This window comes from Vigna angularis, chromosome 1 (genome assembly GCF_016808095.1).
Source record: "Vigna angularis cultivar LongXiaoDou No.4 chromosome 1, ASM1680809v1, whole genome shotgun sequence".
Taxonomy (NCBI): Eukaryota; Viridiplantae; Streptophyta; class Magnoliopsida; order Fabales; family Fabaceae; genus Vigna; species Vigna angularis.
This window is the reverse complement of record NC_068970.1, coordinates 52,192,002-52,216,070: the sequence shown is the minus strand read 5'-3', so window position 1 is coordinate 52,216,070 and position 24,069 is coordinate 52,192,002. Positions and strand designations below refer to the sequence as shown.

At 34.1% G+C, this 24,069-nt stretch overlaps 1 protein-coding gene across 1 annotated transcript; it reads left to right on the top strand.

Annotated features, from left to right (window-relative positions):
- The first annotated feature begins 584 nt into the window (after positions 1 to 584).
- Positions 585 to 1,965, top strand: LOC128195043 (uncharacterized). Its single transcript, XM_052872016.1, has 2 exons — positions 585 to 947; positions 1,747 to 1,965. Exons 1-2 carry the CDS (start codon positions 662 to 664, stop codon positions 1,920 to 1,922), a joined length of 462 nt encoding a protein of 153 aa, XP_052727976.1. The 5' UTR covers positions 585 to 661; the 3' UTR covers positions 1,923 to 1,965.
- Positions 1,966 to 24,069: the final 22,104 nt, after the last annotated feature.

The window sequence follows — 24,069 nt, the reverse complement described above, 5'->3', positions numbered from 1 at the left end:
ACATATAATAAATTTATTTTAAACTAAAATACTAATTTGTATAGGGGTGTGAGATCGTCTTAATGTGAAAAACATGGAATGAATTGAGGTTCTAAGTCTAGTCGCTCGCATAACTTGTAGTTTACACAAGCTTATAATAGGACAAAATGAGCTAGTTCGTTGGTTTGTAAACAATTCAAAATTCTAATTTCTTTTTTTCTAAAATACACATCACTTATTTTTTGTTGTGTTTTTCTTTTTTTTTCTGTGTTTTTCTTTCGTTCTTCACGAAACATAAAATGTCTCATTTATTATGTTTTTGTATTAGATAACTAAAAAATTAATAACAAGGAAAATAACATTTGTGGGCATAATAAAAGCCAGATACGTCTGTTTGGAAACGGACTTAAGTTTCTGTTCGGCCCATGTCTTCTATGCCTTCGGGCTTTCTGCTTCCCAAATATTTTATTGGGAGTTACTCCCTCCACCACCACACATGACTACTTCTACCTCTATATTACTCTTTTACCCTTTAGTAATATTGGATATCAATGAACGGATGTTAACACGACACACGGATGTGAACATCCGTTGACCATTTTCTCTCCCGTGAAAGGAGACACGGATGTGAACATCCGTTAACCATTTTCTCTCCCTGCAAGACGCATCCACGTTATCGCCAATGCAGTTTGCCGCCGCTCAGCAGCCACAGCACCACCAAGTTGCCCTGGGCGAGTTTGATTCAAAGGCTAGTTCCAATAACACGTACAATAGCTGCAAGAGCGGGTGCACCAACTACATGGGGTTGCTGAGTTCGCCAGCGAGTTACGAGAGTCGGCGAGTGCAAAGGAGCGTAAGCAGCCACTCGCTGCAGAAGAATAGTGCTGGACCCCACCACCCTTTTTCTCCTCTCTTCGCTCGGTTGCTTGACTCCCAAAACGGTTCCGTACGGAGAGCTTGCAGTACCGGTGACCTTCATGTCCCTTCCTTTTTTGGCTCGCTAATTACAAACACACATCTTATTAACTACACTAATACACACTTATATGTATATTATGCACTTTTAATTATACTTCAAATTGCACTTTCAAATCGTACATTGGCAATTCAGAAACAACATAAAAAATAAACCTGTAATTGTAAACACATCTCAAATTATGACTTTTAACTCATTTTTATATATTTGAATGTTAGTATTTTGAAATTTTAATTTTAAACATTCAAGATGTATATCTATCAATAAGTATATAAATTATTTATTTATCTTGTCCAGGTCGCACGTTAATCTGATGAGAAAGAGACCAATTTCATTTGAAACACTGTAATTGTCCTGGATCTATGAGCTTTTTGAGATTTTATATATATATATATATATATATATATATATATATATATATATATATATATATATATATATAATATAATATAATATTAAAGTGCTCATAATTTCATTTAGTACACCACTTAAACAATAATGATCAACTTCATGACAGAAAACTTGAAGTTATTTAGCAGCCCATGGAGTTTTTTCGTGTACTGTCAGAACCTTTTGATGTGTTCCCTTTTTGGTTAGTTTTTTTTAATATACTTTATTTGTAGTGATGCACACAAAAGATATCAGCTGGTTTAAAACATAAAGTATAAATTAAACTTTGCTTTAGTTGGAGATTATGGAATTGGAGAAAAGTGGAAGTGAAATCTTAATACATTTGTAAATGATTTTGTGTTAATGCAAATTGATTTTTTGGTGATCTTTTGTATATACAGAGATTTCGATGCAATATTATCATCATTCAGATAATCCATTGTCGAGTGAAAGTAGCTTGATCATAAAAGAAATGAGCAGAACCAGTCCTTATAGCCCAGAAGGGAAGAAAGTGAGGATTGAGAGATATAGGAGCAAGAGAAACCAGAGGAGCTTCGACAAGAAAATAAAGATATAGTTTATTTTATTTTTTTCAGATGCAGTTTTATAATAAAATTTATATGTTGAGCAACTTTGTTCTCACTGCAATACTTGAAATAGTCAATATTTACCATCGAACTATGTGAATACTATTTTTCATATCAGAAAAAAAAAAGTGAAAGTGAGATTTGGACGAATTTGAAATAAACTGCAGCATCATGGACAAATGAGAGGAAAGTTGGTGCTGAAAAACCATGTTGTCCTATAAAAGGTTGCATCATATCATGCTAAAATCATGTGGGTTTGACAAATCCTGATCGAATTAGTGATTCTTTTAACACAAGGATTCGCTCATGATTTTTGCACGGTCACGACAGTAGAAGTTGATATGGCTGACAAGAGTTTGGGCAGAACAGAACTCCCCTTCCGCGGTATGTGCAGGTGTTGAAGGGTGGAGGTGTAGGAGTGTAGAAAAATTTAGAGTTTTAAAAAAAAAGTAAATACAGTTAAATTGATATAGGATAAAGTTGGAATAAAGAAAATAGTGGGGAGGTGTAGGGAGCAGCTGGGGTGGTGGAGGGAGCAACACCCTATTTTATTTTGTTTTAAAACAAAAAAAAAAACATTTGTATTGAGTTCTTATGGACTCCAATTACTGTTTAACCAAAAAAGAAAAAAAAAACTAAATAGTTATTACATTTTATTTTAAGCAATTTCTTTTTGCACCTTATGATTTCTTCCAGCATATCGGTGAAGGTGTTAGAAATGATGAAAATGTCTGTGCCTTAGATTTATGGATTTCGTAATCTATAATTATATGAATTGTACAATTCAAAATATATATTTAGATCTTAAAATACTCTATTAATGCATTTTGCTTTATATAATACAAAAAAAATTTAAGATTTAAAAATATATTCTAAATTTTTAAATTACATAATATAGAACATATTTATAGATTGTGTCATTTAGAAATATATTTCAGATTATATTATTTCAAATATGTTTTTGGATTGTATAATTAAATAAAAAGGCATTTTTTTTATTATACAATTCGAAGAGGTTTCTAAATTACATAACCATAATGAAAAAATTATTTAGAAATATATTTAAAATTGAACAATTAAAATATATTTTTTAATTGTATAATCTGAATTACATTTTTGAATTTTAGACTATAATCTAGTATAGATTTTTTTATTTGTGAGCGATGAATTATAGACTTTTCCACGTATAAGAAGAAGAAAAAAGGTATAGTAGGTGTTAAAAGAAATGATTTTTCAGGCCTTACTTTTCCAAAAGCCTAAAATGAATAGGACTATTATTGTTTTTGGATTTGATTTATAATAAAAGCATATGGAGTCTGCATAATATATATTGTCAGCAGGTGCGATGCATAGTTTGTATTTAAATTAAATATGTCATTTAGGAACAGATTATAAGTTTGTGAAGTTATTTTAACTATTACATTATCTTCTTTATTTGTTTTTTAATTTTAATGTCTGACTTCACCTTTTTATTGATAGTGCAGTTATTCTAGTAATGATTCTCCACAGAATATTGTTTAAGTGTTGGATTTTGTGTAAGCTAGAAATGATTGTAGATTACAGATCATCTGACTGAAGGAAGAGTAAACTGCACAAGCATATTACATTAATATTATGATCAAGAGAGTCTTCCTCCCTACACCTCATCCGTTTCATCCATCATGTACCTCTCAATTGATAATTATGCTTTTTATTTAATAAAATTTAAAAAAATGTAATAATGATTTAATGATTTTTCAACTATCAACCACCCTTAATTCTATATTATTGTACTATAACCCTTACATGCATCCCATTTCATTTCTCCATTGTTAACCTTGTACTATAAGCTTGTGCATGTAGCCCCATCTTATTTCTCCACTGTTTCATTTCTTCCTTCCTTGTTTCATTGAGTTTTATTTGTAAGAGGTTATATTGTGAAGGTAATGATACATTGGTGGTGGTGGTGACCGCTATGTTCATGTTATGGTAGTTCTTGGAAGAGAAAGGTGCTATGTTCATGTTATGGTAGTTCTTGGAAGAGAAAGGTGCTGAAAGATATTCGTTGACTCTAAAGTTTTTTATTGAGGTTAGTATAGGATAATACATATTAACACCTCGGTTAAAGGTACACCAGCATTCAAACACCGATTATGAAATGTCGCAGTTAGAAGTGTGGCTGTCGAACTTCGTAGTTCGACACCAGCGTTCCAACGCCGATTATGTACTTGCACGTTTTAACTTTCATATATCACTAGTGTGAAATAGACATTTTATAACTACTGTCTATACTTTTTTACACCGATTACATTAAAAATAAATATAAAAATAATACAATGACAAAATTGTAATAAATTCTACACCGGTTACAATCACAAACAACCGGTGTAATTTTACTTTGAAACAGTATGGAATATTAAATATTCTACCCTTCGATTCACGCTTCACTCTCTCTCTCTCTCTCTCTACGGGCATCTTCTCTTTTCTCTTAAATCTTTGAGACTTCTTCTCCTTTGCTTCACGTCTTCTCTTAGTTCTCTCTGTAGTTCTCTCTGGCGCGTCTTCTTCTCCTCCACAAGCTCCTGCGTTGAGGTTAGAGTTCAAAACCGCCAACGCGACTCTTTCCAGATTGTTTGCTTGTCAAAACAGTCAACGCTCTTGGACCGCGACTCCTCTAGAAGGTTAGATCCTCTCTTTTACTATGTTTGAGCGATTAGGGTTTCGCAACAATATTAGAGTAACTTATTTCCACAGTAACTATTTTCTCTTCCACTGGCATTTCTTCACTGTGTAACATGCACTGCTCGTATTTGTTAGTATGCCGTGATTATAAAATTTACCAATGAACCGAGTGCTGGATGGTTTCTTTGTGGCTATACTCTTAGTGAGGAGAGCTTATTAAAGTTAAGAAATCCAATGGCGAATTTGAAAAGCCAATCTGAATGAGTATTGTTTAGTTAGAGCTAGCAATAGAAGGCACTTTAATGTACATTCAGATTCTTGTGGTAAATATTTTAATTGTTTGGCAAGATGTAATGTTAAATGAAGTTACAATATTCCATTTGCTATGTATGATTCTTGTTGCAATTGTGTTAACTAATGCAGAGGCAACTAGAAACTCTCGGAGCTCAAAGGGCTGGTCTTGAAGATATGCTTAAAGATATGAAAAGAAAGGTATGCTTGATAAGCCAGATTCACATAATTACATTTTTGAGTTCTTCCAGTAGAAGCTACATTTCCTGTCTTATTATCTAAAAGCGGGAGATATGCTTATGCCTTTCCATGAAATTTTATGCATTGTTTATTCTTAACAAATTGGTTTTCTCATGATATTTAATGATATATAAGTAGTATTACATGTTGTGGATCTTCTTTATCTTCTTTCTCAAATGCTTCTTTATCATCCAAGTCCAGAGATGGAACTGTTAACTCAGAAGAATTAGAGTTGTCAATGGTGTGGCCAGAGTTTTTGGTCTTGCTTTACATGGTCCTGATTGTCATCATAGAAATGCAAACAAAGAGGAATTTTTTATATGTTTATTAGAGGACGCTAATCTTTCTACCACCATCGTCAATCCTTTAATCATCTCTAACCATTGGAACCTTCTATGATTCTTATTGTCCTGTTCTTGCACTATTTTCTCCATCCCATCCAATCTTCCTATGAAAACTAGACAACTTAGTCTGTATCTAGTGACTGGTACACACAAATCCTAGGTCTTTTGAGAGTACTTATCTCTTCCTTCCTTCTTCTCCGAAAATACTACTAGAAACAATCCCTATATAGACTATATATAATAATATATTTACAACAATCCACCCTAGACAATGTTTGATGCCTTTATTCCTTCTAACATATACTTTTTTTCCCTAAACCAAGGAAATAAGCCAAGGAACACTAGGCGAGGTTGTAATTGTTAAGAGATGAGTTGTGTAAGAAAAATTAGGGAAACTAGATTGCGGCGTCTTGGAGATCAAAATTTGAATTGGGAGAGGCTGAATCCTTTTTGTAACCTCTTCCCTTTCTGAGTTGCACCACATTTGGGCTCGATCTGGACTAATGAAGTTCATTTATAATTAATAATGCATTTTTTTCACTCATTCTGATCCATTTTTACCGTTGATAAACTTTTTTAGGCGTTGATAATTAATCACTGGCTTAATAATATCAATTGCACAGGTGTTCTGGTAGTGCTGGATGCTAGTCCTGATGGAAGCATATACAGAGGTCTAATACCTGATTATGTAAAATTTGCAAGGACTATATATGAAGGTTCGGGTTTCTGTTCCTTTTCTGAGCTGTTGTTTTGTGAAGCCTAAAACTTGATATTTTTCTTGAAATTTTCTCAGATGATACAAAATAATACAAAATATTCAATTTCAAAAATATAGAATTGGATGAGAAGAATGAATTCAAAACTCTAGAAGTATTCATGTTTTTTCTTATTTATATTATTATTATTATTATTATTATTATTATTATTATTTATTACATATATAGAGTGTTTTTACATTTTCACACATTCCTTAAACATACCTTGTAATGAATTATTAATAAAATTTTAAGAAGTTTTCTTGTTAATCCATACTTTGATGAGTGTGAATTTAGTGAATTACTTTAATTTTATATCAATATGATACTCTTAATGTATTTACAAGTAATTTATAAAAAAAATATTATGTTATAAGGCACATGTAGAAAATTATATCTACAAATGTCGTTGACTCATAGAATTTGATAATGTGAACATTTTATAACTAAGATCTTAAGCCATTAATATTATAACTTGATTCAAACTATTCATTGTGTAGATATTTGATGACACGTCTCCAATGGTGCAACATATCATAAAGGATGTGTTCGGGAACAGTGGACTGCATTTCTTTTAACCATTTATAAATGATTAGATGTTTCAATATTACATTTTGAGTTTATGAACAATTTTATATGTAACTATGTTAAGTAAATATATTTAGAAACTTTGTAAGATAAATATTACATTTTGATGTGTTAATAGAAACAATATTGATTATTTTGCTTGTTATTGATTATTTAGACTGTATTATGGAATATAATAGTACATACAAATCAAATATTCATAAACAAAACGTCACTTTTATAACTGTTAAATTCTTTTATACTTGTTGTGGAACCATCAGGTATAAAAAAGTGGTTTTTTACAACTTTTACACCTGTTATAGACAAAACTAGTGTAAAAAGTTCAGTTCTAGAATCGGTGTGAAAAATCAAAAACTTTCTATACCGCTGTTTCTATATCTACTCGAAACAGGTATAAAAAACTTTTTTTTCATTATTGTATATTATGCTATGTATTGCGTGAATTGTTTTTAATATATATATATAGTATGATTTTTTTTATTATTCATTTAATGTTTTTATATTTATTTATTTAAATTGAATTATTTATCTGTTAATGATATTTATTTTTATTAGTTTGTTTTATAAATTTTTTGTTTTTTTATTGTGTATTAGGTAACTTTGTAGAATTTTTTTTATATAGTAATTAATGAAAGGTTTTGTAAATTGGTGTTATAAGATTAGAAGATTGACAACAAACCATCACTTAAAATTATTCCTGAGATTATTTGATTTTAAATATGTTATTGACTTAAATTAAAAAAGTATTTAAAAGGAGTGAAACAAAAAATTTATATATTTATACAAACATATTTAAACATTATACTACAGTTAATGGATTACAAGAATAAATAACTTTAAGAATAAAATTCATATGATTTTTTTTATATTAATTACTAATTACTTTATTTTTTAAGAGATTTAAATATTATGAAAGTTTAACTTAAAAAAATTGTATCTAAAGGTGATAAAATAAGTAATACCCAAATATACTAGTTTGAATAAACTAAAAGAGAAGCTGACTGAAGTTGGAAAAAGTAGTTGTTAGGTTAACAAGGAGTGTGATGACATATTTCTTAAATATGGTTAAGCACATTAAAGAAGAGTTGAAGTTATTTGTAGAAGATGGGTCTAGATTCTTTTTTTTTTGGATTATCTTGGACAATCATGAAGCTTGTAGTAAAGTAAGAATAAATTTGGATTTTGTATTGTGAACCAAGTAGTTTAGGATTTATTTGAACTTTATATTATAGGTTAGTGTAAGATTTATTTTGAGTCTTATATTTTAGGCCAAGTACAATAGAGTTTTGACTACTCAAGTCAACAAAGGGCCAAGATTCAATGTTGACTAAAGTGGAACACAAATTTGGCTTAGTTGACCAAAGGGTTAAAGTTTTCATCTAACTTGATGGACAAGGAGCAGTGGTTCATACCATGTGTCATCATCCCTTTGGAGAGGATTCTCCATAGGTAGTGACCACATGTTCCCCTCTCATTTGAGAGGATTTGTGCCACTTATCCTTTTTCTAAAAGAAAGGATTTCCTCCTTACTCTACAAGTTAGCAATTATATATATATATATATATATATATATATATATATATATATATATATATATATATATATATAAATGGATACATTGGTAAAATAATAGTTTTTTTTTACAATTTATAACTTTCTAGAAAGTTTCAGAAAAATATTATTTAAACTATTAACATTAAATTAACTAAATTAAAAAATTCACACCTTTGTTAGCAAAATAACTAATTTAAATTTATACAAATATTCAATTTTCGTTTATCTTTACTTACTATTTGATAATAAAATAAAGAAAACAATTAGTAAATGTAAAATTGGGTAAAAATAAAGGAAGCATTTACTATTTATGTAATTTAGGCTATTAACTTGTATGATATATATTTGAACATGCTTATCAGAATTAGAGCTATTCATATAACGATTTATTGTAAGTGTACCGTAGGATACCTGAGTCCACTAAACGGTCGACAAATAAACCAACCGACCGTCCACTAGGTCTTCTTATGTTCGGTTGGTTTATTTATCGACCGTTTAGTGGACTCAGGTATCCTACGGTACAGTAAGGATTTGCACTTGCTTGATAACAAAAGGATGTGTAGGATTTCCTCCGAGAGTTGTTAAGGTGTTGGTTTAATAGTGCCATAGCCACTTTCTTCGACAATCTTGAGGCAAAAAGTTGTGTTGGTTCTTTTCACATTCCATCTCTTCCAACTTTATTTTCATCTCCCATTCTAATTTTCACAAAGTTAAACTCTCTTTAATTTATCTGAGAAACTAAAAATTCAAGGAGAAAATAAATATGCTGACTTTTCGTTTAAAAAGAAAAAAATAACGGTGTCAGAAGGAATCTTTAGTTTCCTTAAGAATCTTTTGTCTTTTTATTTATTTTATATATTTATTGTAATATAATTTAAAATAATTGAGTGAATTCACTATTTTACAATATTATAATTAAAGTCTTTACATATTTAACTAAACATTATTATAAAATTATTATAAAATTATTTTAAACATAATAGTTAAACATTAAAATATCAATATTTATAACTCAAACGTATAAATTAAATATTAAAACTATTTAAATATTATTGAATAATATTTTAGTATCTCAAAAATATCAAATTATCAATATGCATAATTAAAAATAATACATACTTATAATAAAATAAATTATGTAAAAATATAAAAAATCAGTAAAATTGTCGATGGTTACAAATCAATCCACTTTCAACAAGTTAAAAATCATTTAACCAACGGATTAAGTAATCCATAATTTAAACTACATAAGAAACTTTTGTTTTAGTTTCGAAATCCATAATAAACCAGTTTGACATACCGGGAAAAAATCATTTTAACATCTTTACTAAAAACAGAGAAAACAATAGAAAACTTACAAAGAAAGTTAAAGTTAATATAATTAATAATATATTTTACATAATCAATTATTATATTACGTTATAAATATTTTACTATTATTTATATATACTTACGTTATATAATTAATTACATAGTAAATATTTTCCTAATATTTTGTTTTTAGTAATTATGATAATACTAAATAGTTATAATATTATAATAAAAACTGAAATAAAATTACGGATAATAAAATTTTAATTCAAGCATTTTATTTTGTATTCATTTCTACGACTTTTTTCATCTTTTCTTTCTTTTTCAGGTTCTTCAGTCTCTGTCATCTATTGTAAATAAACTATACAATATTTACAATATGTGAACAATATTAATTAATGGTTTTGTGCCTAATGTGAACAATGCGCCGGAGCTGGAGAACAACAAAAGAATTCCAATGTGAAGGTCACATATGTTCATCCCATTTTCTGTTTTCAAAACACGATTTTGACATTCCATGTATCATGATGGTGTGATAGGTTATATCATAGAGAAAATCGATAGCAGTAATGATGAAAATAGATAGATGAGAGGGACTAGATGTCGGAGATCTAATACAATTGTAAGAATTAAAAAATCGTATCTTATAATTCATAATTTGTTTAAAATAAGAAGATTTGGTTATTTTCATAATAAAAATTTAAAATTTAAAATATATAATTTTTTTAAACATCTTTCTCTTATAATTTTTTTCTTATTTCTAATGAACTTTTCACTTTTATCTAAAAACATTCAATTCGTTTCTCACTTCTAAATTGTGTTTCATCAATGAAATGTTTGAATTTTAGGTATAGAAATTACATGTCTTATTTCACTACCTCAAATTCTTCTTATAAATAAGTCCTCTATCAAAAATAAAAACATTTAATTCTTTTCTCACTTCTTAATTGTGTTTCATCAATGAAAGAGTTTGGATTTTAGGTATAGAAATTATATGTCTTATTTCGCTATTACACATTGTGTTTCATCAATGAAACATTGACAAGTAAGTTAGAAAACGTCGTACTATACTTTTACTCTCGTGAAAGAAAAAAAACGTGTTTATTATACTAAGGATTAATAGGTAAAACTATAAAAAAAAAATGTTAAAGATAACGGGAAAAACAAACAAATAAATTTTTAATTTATATATAAAATTTTTATGACTGAAGTAATGCACAGGTTGTCTGCATCAGCGTGGTGACGTGTTTGTTAAGCTTTAATCTGTGGTTCCTTCTTTTGTGATTTTGCATCACATGGCTAGTCCGAGCGGGGAACAAAGGAAACTTCGTCTCGTCTTTCATTCAGCCATTTTGTACGCATGCTTTTATTTTTCACTTTCAAATCTCCACTGTCTCTCGGGCCCAATTCACATTAATTTTCTACTAGAAATTTATATTTCTTAAAAGGTCAATGCACTCATAAAAAGTTTTATATCAAGTTATTCAAAAATTTATCTTACTGATATATAAATTATTTTTGCATTAAATATAAACAATTGTAAATCCTCTTTAAAATATCTATTTCTCATTGTTTATGCTGAAAGGAATAGAGGGAAACTCCTGCTGCTGTCGCTCGGGAACGCTCCTCCTTCACCGATTGATCCTTCTCACTTCCGTCTTACCTCCTGACTCCTCCTCTCTCAATGCCAAAGTGGGGTGACCTGCAGGAAAACACTCTGACGCTCAAGTCAGAATTTATCTCCGCAAGTCTATTAGAAAATTAGAAAATCAGCCCTTACCTAATTAATCAATTGTTATTTATAAGGTTTCAAGGAATATAATCTATTAATTTACCTCTTAATGACGATCAATGCTCACCTTAACTGCTCGACAATGACCGTTACATAATTAATTATGCATTCATGGACATTCAAAAGTTGTCTCCAGCCAACGGCTGGAGAGTTCGCGAGTATTACCCTGGCGTCCGACCGGGAATGATCGGCTTCCATCATCCTTACGTACCCGGTCGGTCTGATTAATACTTCCATCGTCCCTGGACAATCAGTCTAACCTACTCGGTAGCGACTAAGCATGTCCGGTCGGTCTAACCTACTTGGTAGTAACACAAGTCCTCCAAGCCCTAGCAAAAATATTTTTGCGTAGGGTTTTGAAGTGGTTTCTGATCAGTTCGCATCTTCTCTTCTAAAGGCCTTCAACTGTGTTGTCGACTTTTGCAAGGGCGGGAAGTCGTAGAGTCACGACTGTAAAATTTAGGCGGGAAAGGCGAAAAGGAACCATCAGATCGCCCAAACCGTCAGATCTTTCTGCAAATGAACCGTCAGATCGCCCAGACCGTCAAATCTTTCTGCGTTTGACGCTCCAGATTTGCTTGGTGAATCGCTTTTTACCTTGTATAAATAGCCCCGCCTTTGCCCTAATTTTTTACTCCTTTCTTCTCGTCGTCCTTACTGTCTCGTGCTCATCCTCTTCATCTTCCTCTCAGGTAATCATGTCTTCTGATATCTCCGGCGAAGAGGGCAAGGAGTACGCCGACGATGAGGTTAGTACTTCGTCTTCCTCCTCGGGTGCCACTGTTGGTTAGGGTGTTCTGGCTTCCCCTTCAGGGAACTCCTCCGATCTTCTAGCGGATAGCGATGCTCCTAAGGAAGTCGCCATTCACGTGGACACCTCCGGCGCTTGGGATGGTAAACCCAGAGTTTGGCCTGTTGTCCCTGATTATGACTGGGTTCCCCATGAGGTTAGGCAAATCTCTTCTTCCTTCCACCATCGTCGCCCATTTAGGGAGTTGATCAGTAATATCTGTCTGGTAAAGGCTGCTGAAGACGCTAGACATTTTAAACTAGCCGTTTGCCAAATGACCGAGCGCGTATGCCACGATCGGGGGAATTACCCCACCGACTTCTTCTACACTTATGTTACCATGATTAAAGATTTAAAGGTTCTCCTTCCTTTTTTGGATTTCCAAATGGGCGTTCTGAGGGAGCTTAACGTGGCTCCTACTCAGCTGCATCCGAACAGCTGGGCATTTATGCAAGCATTCTCCACCATCTGTACCGGCTTAGCCCTTTGCCCGACTCATGGGGCCTTCCTTTACTTTTTTCACGTACAGCCTCATCCGACCAAACCTTGGGTTTCCCTTCGCACGATCGGGAATAGACATCTGTTGTCCCTCTTCAACAGTTCATACAAGGACTTTAAAGGACACTTCTTTAAAGTCGTGCCTTTGGAAACTGGGCATCAAAGTTTCTGTTTCCCGGATGGGCAGGATAAGTTTCCCTTCTATTGGACCAACAACCCGAAGAAGGTTATTTCCTGGCCCAAGCCACGGATGACACCCGAGGATTTGGATTTAATAAATCAACTGAGTCAGCTGCCCCCAAGTCCTCTTGTCGCACTCTGATCGGCTTTCTGAACAACAAAAATCTTTCTTCTAATGTGTTTGGTAAGTTATTTATGACCGCCATTTGTTGAGCAGTCATTTGGAACTTATCTAAATTTATTTTTGATGTGTAGATTACTTGTCCAAGATGGATCCGGCCAGAAGCAGCACCTTCGCCCGCCTGTTCGCTCAGAGGGAAGGGGATGTGAGGAAAACAGGAGGGGTCTCATCCCGCGCCCCGACTACTGCCACTGTCCCTGCGACATCCCTACCAATCCAAAAGGCACCACCTCCTCCGCCCGCTGCTGAAGTCCCATCGCCCAAATCCACTCGTCGCCCTACCGACAAGGCTCCTCAGTCGTGGGTGTTTCATTTATATTACAAAATTATTGTCGTGTAATAAAAAAGGAATTAATATGCATTAATCAACCTATATTGGAAAGAATGAATAAGAATTCACAGAATTTTCAATATTTTGTCCCATTTCCTGTAACTGAACTTTTATCATTCTAAAAGAATAGAGATAGAGCCACTGGGAATTGTATCACAAATAGCTAAAGCCTTCTCTAAATTGACCACAATGCCAGCCATGGTTGGTCTATCTTTCCCTACAAATTCACACAATGGATAACTGTATAGGCCACTAATTCCACTTGAATATAGCTCTCTTTCCTGTTAAAAGTTCTAGAAGTACAACTCCTAACCCATACACATCACTCTTTGCCATCAATACATTTTTATCTCTTTTTTTCCTTCCTGACCTATACATTCAATTTTGTTTTTCAAATTTTTCTTTGTTTGTGATTTTTCGTTTTGACAGAGGAGTTTACCCGAGACTTGACTTAATGATCTCATGTATATAATTTTTCGGATTCTTTATGTCATTTTACCAATATCAGCAGCTCCATTTTCAAAGATGAACAATAAGAAATGAGAGAACAAGACAGAAAGAAGAAGAACGAGATAGAAGTGTCACTGACAATGACGCCAAAAACGGCGCCAACGACGTCTTCAATTGCACCGCAGCGGCGTAGTGGCTGGTATTGGCGATGCTCCTTGGTTCCTGGGTGAAGAAGCAAACCCTAGTTCACATCATTTACCCCCAAATTGTTGATGTTACCCTAAATCGCAAATTGGCCCAATTCACAAATTGGTGAAGAAGCATATTGTTGAACCCCAAATCGCCAATTGATTTTACTCTAAATGTAATTTCATGTCTTTAATCCCTTAATTGATTTTAACCCTCTGATATAACATTTCCACGTTATTTACTTTTATTCTCAAAATTAACACTTCAAATGACTCACTGTGCCACGTCATTAAGAAGTGTACAAGTCATTCAGTTTTCGCCACGGGAGCAAGTCTTTCGTTAGCGTTTTTAACGCCGTAAGCAAAAAGGATTAACGTGAATCGTTTTTGCAAAATATAGGACATTAATAAACTTTTGAAAAAAAGAAGGACAACTTTGAACATACCTACTGAGGGATCAAAATAAGTATTAAACCTCTTGTTAAATAGACTTTAACCTAACTTTAATACTATGTTAATATAGTGAAAATTATTATATTAAATATACATATAAAATATTCTATTTATAATAAAAAATATAAATTAAACTAAAAATATAAATAAATAATAATAATAAATTAATTAAAAATAAAAAATAAATAAAATATATAATATATCTAGTAATCGAATATATCTAATGGTGTAATAATATATTTGTATCTTACAAATCAAATTATTAAAGAGAATCACATTTTTGTACATCAGTAATATCTCCGTCTTAAAATAATACTATAGTCTTAATAGTTTTATACATTGATTAATAAAATATTCAATCAATACAAATTTATTAAACACTGCTTACTTTTCAACTATTCTTGATTTTTTTTTTCTTTTCAATACTCTTACTTGCTGAAAAGACAACTTAAAAAGGAAAACTAGAAACATCATAGTAATCAAAGCTGGTCCATTTGAACTATATGTTATTAGAAAAATTGTTAACAACCCAATATTCCACAATCACAAACAAATCTTGCTGGCGTTAATTAAAAATATCCTTTTCGGAATCTGTGTTTACTTTTCTCTTGTGTTGCGTCTCTTATATATTTCATCAGTAGTTGGATATATAATTCTTTTCCCCATCGTTTTGTGAAGCTACGGTCATAATTTTATACATTTTCAATGTCTATTGGAAGTTAGCTGTAAAAAATTTAAAAAATAGCCGAAGTGAATTTGTTTTTTTGCATAATTATGCTTAATGAGTGTGTTAGTTGCGAGAAAAAGTCCTTCTGGAAATGATAAATTTAAAACTTGCAGTGGAAATCATAGTCAATTAGCAATAAAGTACTATAATCACAAGTCAATATGTATTTTCCACATTACGGTGGGGCATCTCCACTTGCACTGCATGTTGCAAGTTTTGAAGTCAAACAGAGAAGCTGTGCAAAGGGTGACCCAATTATGAACACAGAAGAAAGGCATGTAAAAGTTAGCAGAAAAAAACTTTTATTGGGTTTTGCAGCATTTGGAAATGTTGGCCTTTCTATATATATTAAAGTAGAATCATCTGACAAAGTAAGTTTGTTTCACTCAAAACCTTAATTATAGAAACCACATAATCTCGTGTACATAAGAAAGACTTTAGTACCAGATTATCTAATGTTGTCTCTAATGAACTTGATGAGATTTGAATTTGTTTTTGAGAAAATTAAGCAGTCAAATATGGTGGATTGTGATAGGTTTGCAAGAGTTATGACAAGTGAGGATGGAAGAAGAAGATTAAGGCTTGGTCTAATTTTGGAAATGCAGAGAAATTTCAGAGGGCATTGATTCATCTGGTCTGAAAGAATAGAATCTGAGGGTGGCCCAATGCAATTTTATTCTTGTCAGTATGGACCCTACAATTACCTTGTACCATCCATGACGTCATTCTGAATAGTATGTTGAAGAAATTCAATGCAATATGATTATTTTGTAGTTATTGTGGTTTCAATGCCCATGTTGTACTGTTGTAATGTAAATGTGACCTGTTAATTTCATCATGTACATCACCTTAATTCTTTTAATGTTTGGTCCTGAATTCCCTAAGGACTCGGAACTGGAATAAGGTTTTATTATAAATATATGAAAGCCTTTGTCACATATAAGATCAGGACGGATTGGATTAGCATAGAAGTAATACAAAAATTATGCTTATTAATCGGATATTAATTTAAAATTTTCTTATTTTATTTCATACGAAATTTTGTTTATATCCTAACATATCCAATCATTATTCTAAAACAAAAAAAAGTAGAAAATATTTTTTTACCGTAGCTTGACTCATTCGTATAATATTTGAATGGCTTAGTAGTTGTATTTATCTTTATGCTCTCACCCTCATTTTTCCGTTTTATTTTTAGAGAATAAATGGTAACCTATTTTTCTCTTTCATCCTCTCTTGCTAAATTTTCATTTTTTTTTTATTTCACTTCTCTAAATTTCGTATTATTCAATGTAATTGATCCTAAACTGGAGTCTTTTACTTTATTTAGACTATATATTTTCTTTCTAAATTCTCTTCAGTTCGTAATTTTTTGTTTTCTTTAGGAGAAATTTTAAGCAATACACCCCATTATTTTCAAATATCATTTGAATATAAGCTCCATTGAGTTAAGAAGAGTCAAATGTAAACCCTAATTCCAAGGTATGTCATTTTTGCAAATTTTCGTTTTTGTTGTGTTTGGCTATGCACTGAGATGATGCTTTTATTGGTAATTTTAATGAAAAAAAATGATTTCTATGGATATGAAGACTTACAATTTAGTTCAATAATGTTTTAAATATTGGATATGAAAAACTTATTTTATATTTTCCTTTTTAAGAACTTATCTTAGTAGGGAAACCGATAAAGACTTGAATAAATAAAAGTTGAGAGCATACGCTATAATAAAGTTGGAATAGTTTGGTATGACTCGGATATATCTGCACATGACTTTTGAATAACTAGTCAGTAACGATAGGATTTCTGAGGTATCTCTGAAATGTTGTAGTCGTAATCCTTCTCCCTAAAAAATTAAATGTTATTCGATACAACAGCGTGAAAGCACCGTTTGCTGAATGGAGAAAGAAGAAATAATGATATACATCAATGAAGTCTAATATAAAAAAGGTAACATTTTCGTAATTGTTTTCTCCTTGTTTCTCCTGTTTGGCATACACGTGAACGTTATCAAGATAACTACCTCGCGTTTACATTCAACATAATGTTAATGTTACGCTAACACAAATTAAATCTAGCTAATCTGGAAACACTTGTTGAACTTAAATATACTTGCACATTACAACAACTATGGTAGATAGCTCGGGTTGAATAAATTCTAATGTGTTACAATATTTTAAAGCCACTAGAACGATTTTATTAACTTTTGACAGCATGTGCACTTAAATGCATCTTGTTCATGCTTAGTAAGAATTTCCAATTCCACTTCTTTAAATATTTTATTTCCTAGTTCTCTTAGTTTTGTATTAGAACCAATTTTTTTAAAAGGGGTGCCCCTTGAGTCCAAAAGAAGGTAAGAAGTTTGAAGGAGGTGTTGTCCAATCCGAACACAAAAATGGTCTCCTTGGACTGTTCCACTTTGGCGTTATCATGGATAATATATATGTATATATCTCTAGCAGCCACATTCTCAAAAGTAAAATCTAATAATTTTTCTACACTAACTATTTAATTGTAGGTCAAGGCTTATAAATTCAAGATTTCTTTATTATAAAATATTCCTAAACAAAATACTAATATAACTTTTTATAAAATACATTAAAAAAGAAAACAGTATTTAGGGAGCATATAAATGGAGATTGAATTAAAAAATAAAATACTTGTTTTCCAATAAATTTAAATCTATTTATCTTGAAAATTTCTATTTCACATAAAGATTTATGGTTGTTGAAGTGAAATTTTGTCTTGTAATGACACACAAAATATATTACTTTGAAGAAGGGACATCTCACGTAAGATATTGTTGAACTATTTCAAGGAATGAACGTGACAAATAAGATATCACAGGTAACATTAATGACATACTAAGTGAAAACAAAGGTAAGAGATGATATGTGTACCCTTGGTATGATGTTGTCCTTTGATGATTTCGAATACGTACAAGCAGTACACCTTACATACAACAAAAATCTTCTGAAAATACTCAAAATAGAATAAAAAAATTGTAGAGAACCTGGGTGGCATGATGGTTAATCGCTTGGGTTGTGATTGATCGAGTGACTTGATGGTTGGTTGTCCGAGTTGTGATTGACCGGATGACTTGATGGTTGACCATTCAGGTTATGATTAGCTAGACAATCATATATCTATATATCTATATATATATATATATATATATATATATATATATATATATATATATATATATATATATATATGTATATACATATACATGTACGTATATGCATATACATGTACGTATATGCATATACATGTACGTATATACATATACATGTACGTATATACATATATGTATATGTATATACATATATGTATACATGTACATATATACATATATGTATATGTATACTGTCGCAACCGGAATCGCGACGAGATGACGATCCAATAAAAGAAGAATATATTGAAAAGAGATTTTGGAGTCGCCACCATAGTTTATTCTGGAAAACTACGGAAAAACCATAAAATGATAAGGCATGGTCAAATAGAACCAGATTCTTGGTTCGGGAGTCGGTTACGTGTAGGGAAGGTATTAGCACCCTACAACGCCTGCCCTAAGGCAGTACCTTTAACTAAATGCGCGAATGTGGATGTGGTTTTCAAAGTGTTTAACTTTCCCTTAAAATAAAACTCTGAAGAAACAAACAATATTTTTTAGTTTTTTGGGCCCGACAAGGATTGACCTTGCTCCTACGTATTCTCATTCAGAATGAGAAATCAGGGTTCCGTAGTTCATTTTGGAACTGCTTGAGAAAATTGTTTGGAAAATTGTTTGAGAATTTGTTATGGATAAATTTGGATTTTTGGGAGAGTGAACCTGACAAGGACTAGCCTTGCTCCTACGTATCTCCATTTTTGATGGAGAATCAAGGATCACGTAGTTCTGGCAAGGCGATTGTTTGTTGTTTGAAAAGTAGATGTTTTTTAGTTTTTGAGGATTTTACATTTTTTTGGTATTTTTTTTATTTAGGAGAATGAAAAGGTTTTTAGCACAAGGACGATGCGTGCGATCACACATGTGCCTAAACCTTTAAAACATATTTTTGGGATTTTTTTGAAGGAAGAGAAAAGGTTTTTGGCACAAGGACGATGCGTGCGATCACACATGCGCCTAAACCTTTAAAACGTATTTTTGGCATTTTTTGAAGGAAGAGAAAAGGTTTTTGGCACAAGGACGATGCGTGCGATCACACATGCGCCTAAACCTTTAAAACGTATTTTTGTAATTTTTTGAAGAAAGATTATTATTATTGTTTTATTTATTTATTTTTGTGATTTTTGTTTATTATAAAAAAGTGAGTGTGTGTAGTGTTTGACAAATAAATAATACAAATACAGTACAGAGGGATGGGGTTATCTTACAAGGGGATTACACAATAAAAATTAATGACCAGATAAAATAATAATATTAAGAAACTAAAGCGTAAAAAAATAAAACAAGAGAAAAGCTCAATTGAATTAGGGGTACAGAAATAAAAACCAGGGGTGCCAAGTGAAAATGAAGCTCCTTTGTTTGGGTCAATGTCCTTTTTCTCCAACTTTGTATCTGGGTGTGAGGACGAAAATTGGGGGTGCTATTGGGTATTTGCTTGTCTGGCCCAAAGCCTCTTTTCGTTCCCTCATCAGAAATCTAGAGACCTGAAGCCTCTCTCCCGAATGAGCCAGCAAAAGGAGGGACGTGCCTCTTCCTCCAACACACATGCGCCACTGCCTCCATCGAAGCCGTGAACCGCCGTTTCCGGCGTCGCGGTTTGCTCCTATTGGGTTCATCATTGGTGGCGTATGGGGCCGTCGGGGGTATGACCAATTTCAACACAACCCTTCCTTCTTCGTTCCAAATTAAACGCCACAATTCTGGGCACCTGGGTCACGCTGCTACTGTTCTTACTGAGGGCATCACCAGAACTACCATTGTCACGCTTTTCGCCCACATTTTCCACTTTATTTCATTCTCATTGGTTTCTCTTGTGGTTGTAGAGTGGAACAGGACATGAGCGGGTCATGGTTCGATTTTGGTAATGGATGTTCCGCGTGTTTAGGTTTGGATAGTTGGAAGATGAAGATGGTCGTTGGAGGTGATGGAGTTTGAAGTTGATGCTTTTGGATGGTGGGTTTCAAAATGAAGAAGAAAGGAGTGAATAGGGTGATGTTGGCTGTGAACGATGAAGGAGAAATAGTATGAAGATTATAGGTGTTGGTGATTTTGTGGGGTTAGTGATGGATGAAATTGGTTTGTGCCAGATGATGGTCGTGGAGTGAAATGGAAGGGCAGGGTAGTTGAGATGGTCACGGGTGAAGAGGTGAAAGCCCCTGTTCGTTACGGGTGTTCCAGATCAAGGTCCCCCTACTGGAGGTGGTGTTGAATGAAGATTGAGATGGTCGTGAGGTCAATGTATAAGGTGTGGAGATGATGGTCTGAGGTGAATGAAAATGAAGGAAGATTAATGGAGATGAATGTCTATGGTATCTGGATGAAGATGAGGGTGATGAGCGGAGAAGAAAAACGGCCTTGGCAGGGTGTGTGGTTGGGAGTGATGAGCCGAGGGGTGGCAAGTGAATATGGTTGATGATATGGGTGAAGATAGGTAGCGGTCGCGGGGTGTTAACGATGGCCGTGGGTGTCAAGAAGGTTGGGTGTGATGGTTGTTCGGTAACAATGGATAGGTACGAATATTCACACAACATCTATTTAACTTAACACATGCAAACGTAGCAACAGTATGACAAAGGTACGCTCAAAGACGACTAACCAAACTCAGTAAAACATGGAGCGGGCCGCATTACTTACCTCTTGAAGCTTGGTTTATCTTTGTTAAGCCCTGGGTCTTCTTCGTGGCTGGCTTTCCTCTTTCGATAAGGTGCTCCTCCCTCTGAATGCGGAGTATTGTAGTGGTCTCTCAGTCGTTGGGAGTGACGGTGTAACGTGCTGCTGGCAACACCTCTCCCAAGCACTCCTCTAGCCGTTGGATGCTCCCTGCTGGAATGTTGTAAAGCGTTTTCAATGATGGATGAAGGCTTGCTGGATGAAGATAAGCGTGATGGAGCTGGAGTTGCTATGTGGATGGTGTTCGAGAGGAATACAGCAGTGATGAAGCTGGAGCTTGTGTCTGGTTTTTCGGTGAGGATCCTCGTATAGTGAGTGATGGTTATGAGGTGTTCGTGGGTGGCTGCTGGATTCTCACGCTTCTACTTGTTGTTGGTGGCTGGACCGTGTTTCCTTTCCAAGCTGCTGTCCGTATCATCCTTCCAAGTGAAAGCTCATTTCCCCATAACCAACTGGACGGTGATTCTACTGCAATGTTGGACTGGTCACAGTGGGGAGTTACAGTGGTGCAATGGTCATTAGAGTGCAAGACCAAATGGTTCAACCCATGACTGTTGGTTTAATATTTCAGGTTCTTTGAGATAAGGAAGAGAACTCAGACTCTGTCTTGTCTCTGGTCGAGTGGTTATTGATGGTTCCGGGTGAATCAGGTGAGTAGCGTGAGGGGAGGAGATGAAGGCCAGTAGTGGTGTTAGGTCCCGTGAGTTGTTGGCTGTGTGGGAATCTGAAGGATGGGTGTTAGCCGTGTAGTCAAGTCCCCCTCTCCTGGCATATTTTTTTTGGATGAACGAATAATCTAAGGACCGAAGATGGTGGCTTCACGTGACCTCCCCCTGGCAATCAGAGAACCCCAATACAATAAGGTGTAAAAGGCAACTTTACAGAGTTGCTGGGCAGCCGCTTCAGATGTGTCAGGTGGGCGCTCGTGGAAGACAACTCAAAAGTGGGAGTGTCCCTGATTATTCTCTTCTTCTGTAGAAACCCATACTGTGAGTGGCTCGTCAGACTGGCCGCATGTTTGCTTCACCATGCGCTTCCAACTATTGCCCTGCCGTGAAATTCGTTTCATCTAGACACCCCATTCTTTTTTAGTACTCTGTGGCTTTTCACGTGGTGCAGTCCACCTCCTCCCATCTAAAACCTTGGATTCTCCTCTTTCTTTCTACAAGTGGTGGCCCCTCCACTTCTCTCCTTCACGGTCATGCTTGCTTCCCTTTTTTGATTAGATTGTTGGATCCTATTTCATGCAGGTTTGAGGGGATAAACAAAAACGCCTGTGAAGTGATGGTAGGGAGGTACGGGTATAACAGGCGTTGGCCGTGAGGTGTGGTTGATTGGTTACGGGCTGGGAGCTGGAATGAAGTTGGTCCCGAGGTGGTGTAAGGATGAAGATGTTGATGCGGAATGATGAGGGAAAGGACGATGGTGAGGAGTTCTATGGGATGGTTCTTTTAGGAGCAGAGTGAGGTCAAACTGGAAGTTTGAGCTGGATTTTGATGAGTGAAAAGGAAGCACTGGAAAATAGAAGGATTCTCTGAATCTGTGGAGTGATCAAGAGCCAAAAAAAAGGATGTTTCCCCCCCCCCTTTTTCCCTCTGCTGCTTGCTTTCTTTTATAGCCAAATCTCAGAACCCGTGAGCCTCCCAATCTGTTCAGAATTCCTCCCGTGATCCTCTTTTCTTTGCATGCTGAGCTACAGTTTTTTGGCCGTGAGAAAATAGGGTGAGGGCCCCTCAATCTTGTCTTCTTCTTCATACTGTGGACACCCTGTGCGTGGGGTTGCTTCCTCTTCTGTGCATGCTGGATGGTGATGCTGGAGATGGGAACCCTTGGTGGAAAGCTTAGACCAATTTTAAAATGTAGCCACCAACTTTATGGACGCTCAGTCAATAGCGCAAACAAACGACCGTTCACAAAATAAACGAGCGCTCACAGTCTGGATCAAACCGAACGCTCACAATCAGTAATACAGAACCAAGAGCGAGCGTTAAAAACACACATGACCAAGACCGGACGTCCAGACAAAGAGCGAACGTTCGCTTAAACACCTGGGGGCCACACATGAAAGGCCGAACGGTTGAATAGTCATCTGCGGACGAGCGGCAGAAGAGCAGGACGAGCAGTAGATGAGGTAGTGATCGTCACTGAGAATGGACGAACGGTTGCATGCAGGGTAGGAGACGAACGTCAGAGGACGAACGCTTGATCAAAGAGGACGAACGCTCGCTGTTTGGACGAGCGGCCAACGGTCACTGTGGGGAGAACCGAACGGTCACAATGGAGGACGAACGATCGCGCCATGCAGAGGACGAACGATCCTCGAGAACGATTAATAACGCTCGTCCTATAACTACAGTGGAAGATGAACGAGCGTTCAACAATTGGAGCGCTAGATGGGCGCTTTTGGAACGGACGTCCTCTATTCTTTTTTTTTTATTGCCATTTTAATTATTATTTTTTTTGTTTTTGTTATTATAAACCACTTTTTTTTTGTATTTTTTATTTATGTCTTTTGTTGTTGAAAATAAATTTTATTTAATCAACCCGGACGAAATTGAGTGTTGACAGCTGCCCCTCTTTACTTAGATTTTACTAGATCATATGATAAACAATGTTTTCATATTATCAGAGTAAAAGATAAGTAAAGATAGAAATATTAATTTCGTTCGGATTTCAAAATACACAAGGAAAAACAGAGAATTTTCAATGAAAAAGAATCAGGAACAAACAGGGAATTTTTTCATTTTTTTTTAATTAAAATTTTTTGTTTTTTTTCAAATAAAGTGAACAAGATTAAATGAATGAGAAATTTGAATTTGATTGGGTTCGACCATTGCCATGCAGAGGGTCGTTTGAAAAAAATTAAAATCTGTACCTGACCGTTGTCATGCAGATGGTCGTTTGAAAAAAGTTAAAAATGGGCTCGACCATTGTCTTACGGAGGGCCAAGACACCAAAATTCAA

What these genes read in the sequence shown, in the direction of transcription:
- LOC128195043 (XM_052872016.1), top strand. Translation starts at nt 662, where the DNA reads ATGCAGTTTGCCGCCGCTCAGCAGCCACAGCACCACCAAGTTGCCCTG. An exon ending in ACGGAGAGCTTGCAGTACCG is followed by an intron (nt 948 to 1,746) that starts GTGACCTTCATG and finishes TTGTATATACAG; the next exon opens with AGATTTCGATGCAATATTAT.